The 3,435-nt window shown below is 39.5% G+C and overlaps 1 protein-coding gene across 3 annotated transcripts in view; it reads right to left on the bottom strand.

The window, feature by feature from the left end:
* Positions 1-2,713: 2,713 nt before the first annotated feature.
* LOC308175859 (steroid hormone receptor ERR2-like) overlaps positions 2,714-3,435 on the bottom strand; it is a gene marked incomplete at both ends in the record, with an annotated part of 35,768 nt that continues 35,046 nt past the window's right edge. For all 3 annotated transcript variants that reach the window (XM_080550416.1, XM_080550417.1, XM_080550418.1), the window contains one exon: positions 2,714-2,958. In XM_080550416.1, the coding sequence (XP_080406542.1) occupies positions 2,714-2,958 (245 nt within the window). The remainder of the gene's footprint in view (positions 2,959-3,435) is intronic.

Here is a 3,435-nt window from a genome sequence, read left to right as displayed (position 1 = left end):
TCATAAAACAACATTGTAAACAAAGTGCAACCAAAGATTCATCAGCTTGTATTACAAATAGAACATTGGTGGCCATATTTGACTTGCATAGCCCAGTGATCACTGTGTTATTAAACTGACACCCATGAAATCATCTTAACGGTTTAACCAAACCCTTTGCTGCCAAGCCATCTAAACCGTCTCTTGTCTCCTGTCCCAGAGGTGGAGTCAATGCAGAAATTTAATTGCTCCATTTCTATTGAGAATTTCAGCTTAGAAGACAATTAAAATTAATTGGATATATACCATTTTAGCCTCTTAAAATAAATTAAGCATTTTCCCTTTTATTTTCTTACGTTAATTTGAGCGAGGGGGAAGTTAGAGACAATAATTATCTTCATCTGCCCTTCCGAGTGAACAGATGAGGGAATAGTACTGTAACTCACTGCTTATCGGAGAGTGGGAAACTTTCTTTGTCTCTGCCAGTTAGATGCTGAGCAAGAGTCAAGTCTTGTCTTGATGTAGGACCATCAGAGCCACGGGAACATGAACTAAGCATGTGCACAGCAAACTTAAATCGCTTCAATGTGACCTCTGACCCAGGGAAAGTTCTGTTTTTTTAGATTCACCGGAATAACTGGTGGAGGGAAACAGATCCTAGACCATGTCTCATTTGAGACCTGGCCGGACATTAAAGGGGAGCAGAATTTATGTTAGTGCTGATTGGACTCAAAGGTTACAGTGAGGAAACTAAATGTTGATGGTTACCTTGGATCATGATGGGTCATTATGCCATAATTGTTTTACATAAAAAAAATAAAAACAATTATGAGTAAAAGTTACTGGGTCATTTGGAGAGACTTGGTCACTGTTCTTTTATACTGTCCTTGTGTTAGAGCTGAGAACAAACATGACATGGTTTAAAGTCTGAATGGGAGTAATCTGGTTATTTCATCTATATAACCTCTTCTTATCTGTAACATTGTAACAGCAGACCAAAGTAGACTCTGGTACTGTAGAGGGGATCCAACCGCAGATGAATTTGATCATGACACCTTTGAGGAGGGAGGTTGGGGTGAGTCGTGGGAATGGTTGTCTCTACTGTATTGGGCTATAATTAGATTCGCATTACATGACAATGAGTCAATGGTGGTCTATTATAGTGGAGCCTCTCTCAGTAGTATGACAGTTAGTGTGTATGTTGGCACCTCAACGTCTTTGCTGTCACTGATGCTGTTTGAGCCATGAGTTACTTTTTGTCAAGCAATTACCTCTGTTGTTCTCCTATCTTTTCATCTTTTTATCAAAGCAAAACAACAGAATTACCCTATTGTGTTCCAATGAATGTTGATGAAACCATCTCCTATTGTAACCAAGTGATAACAGTCATAACCATTTATCCTGCACCACTTCCATGAACAAGTGGGATGGAAAACAAAACAAAATTCCCTTCCTCTTGATCAAAGAGTCCATGTGGGGTAGACATTTTTGCTAAAACCAACCTAAAGTTGAGATGTTCATTAATGACATTTGATTTGGTGACACAATGTCCTGCATAACCTGCCATGGATGTCGAAATGCAATTTGGAGATATGCCAATAATGTAAATAAACAAATGAATACACTTACTACTAAGAAATTCTGCTTTCTTTGTGAATTTTTGGCTACTGGTTGACAGTTCATCTTGTCGTAAAGGACACATATTCACAGAAATTCTCAGAACCATATATACGTCTACTGTAAAATATGTTATATATAATTAAATTCATTAGGTTATTCTTTGAATATTTTGAACTTTTGAAGGGTTAACTGAAAGTTATACATGCACGCACGCACGCACGCACGCACACGCACACGGACACACACACACGGACACACACACACACACACACACACACACACACACACACACTTTGCTTAGGTGTTAGGTTCTAAAAGCGGTAACCATGAACAAATACTACCAGAGAGGACAAACTACAGTACTACACTCATTATTGCCACATTATTTAGGAACAAGATGCTCAGTGCAACGCATTTGATACTATACCAACCAGTACCTTCAAAAGCACCAACTAGTCTGGCTATAACAGTTGTATTGATGATGCTATGAAGCTACAGTATAAGGAGGTAAATATGTTATGAAGACCTTACATCCTCATCAAGGTAGGTGTACTTATCAGTTTCTTTGAGGTCGATGAAGAATATAAGAATATGTCTGCCAAATCATCTCCACCCATCCAATGCAATTTTACACAATAGTACATAGGCCGATGGGTGCCTCTAATGCCTTACAACTGAGATGATAAATAAGAGAGGGAGAAAAAACACTTCACTGGCCATATTGCCTTTCAGATTTATCAGAACATAATTTCACACCTCAGTTTCAACATGAAAATAAAATAAACAAAACTCACAGCAGCTTCAGGAGATATAGAGCAAAAGGGTCTCTACTTATATCAAGACCCAGAGTGCCAATTTCTGTACACAGCATCTTTATATACATTATAATATCCTAAATAAATCAGAGCGATTTACTGTATATATTCACCCTTGAAATCAGTTTTCGTTAGTCCATCTATTTCTCTTTTATTTATTTCTTCATTGGTGGTTTGGCTCCACAGAGACACCAGTTCACTGTATCGTGTCAACATCATGTCTCCATGGCACCACTTCACAGGCTGTCCTTCTCCTCATTGGGTGAAGCAGCTGTCTATCAAGCCTCTGGCCCAATAGGTCAAGCCTTGGCCTCCAGCATCTCCAAGAAGAGTTTGTGCATGGGGACTTTGCCCTGCACCTTGATGCTGTAGAAGTGCTGCACAGCCTTGGCGGCCGTCTGCCGGAGCAAGGGCAGGGTCATGAGCAGCTTGCCCGCCCGTCGAGGGTCCTCAGCATGCTGGCCGCCCTCTAAGTCCTGCAGGGCTTCATGGAGGGAGTCCTGGAGCCTCTGAACTGCCTCCACGTCCTCTATGTGCATGGAGTCTACAACGGGGGGAGGGTCAGAGAGAGAGGGTAGATCGGGAGATGGAGAGGTGTTATTGTCATAAAATGTAATAATATCATATATATATCATATTATATATGTTTATATCTATAAAATGTATACAGTATGTAGACATTTTTCAATCAATTTCATTAATATTCGTATTTACAGTAACATTATACTGGTGGTTTCAAGCTATTCATATCAATACTTCAAATAAAGTGTGAGTTTGGCGAAATAAATCAAAACGTTAATAGTGATCTTGTGTAAAACAGAAACTTGATATTCAATCCAACTCTTCATTGAAATCATTTCACCCACTTTAAATTCTGTGGCTCCTTTAAGCAAACATCCAATTTTGCAGAGAGGCTTTTGATTGTTAGTGGTTAATCACGGGACTTAAATAAATGCCTGTGCATGGCCAGGACTCATGGGAGAGAGAGAGGGAGAGGAAAGGCTGTATAAATATACTGTGG

Source organism: Nansenia antarctica, assembly GCF_963989245.1.
Source record: "Nansenia antarctica genome assembly, chromosome: 1".
Lineage (NCBI taxonomy): Eukaryota > Metazoa > Chordata > Actinopteri > Argentiniformes > Microstomatidae > Nansenia > Nansenia antarctica.
The sequence above is the reverse complement of the archived record's forward strand: the minus strand, read 5'-3'. Positions and strand labels throughout refer to the sequence as shown.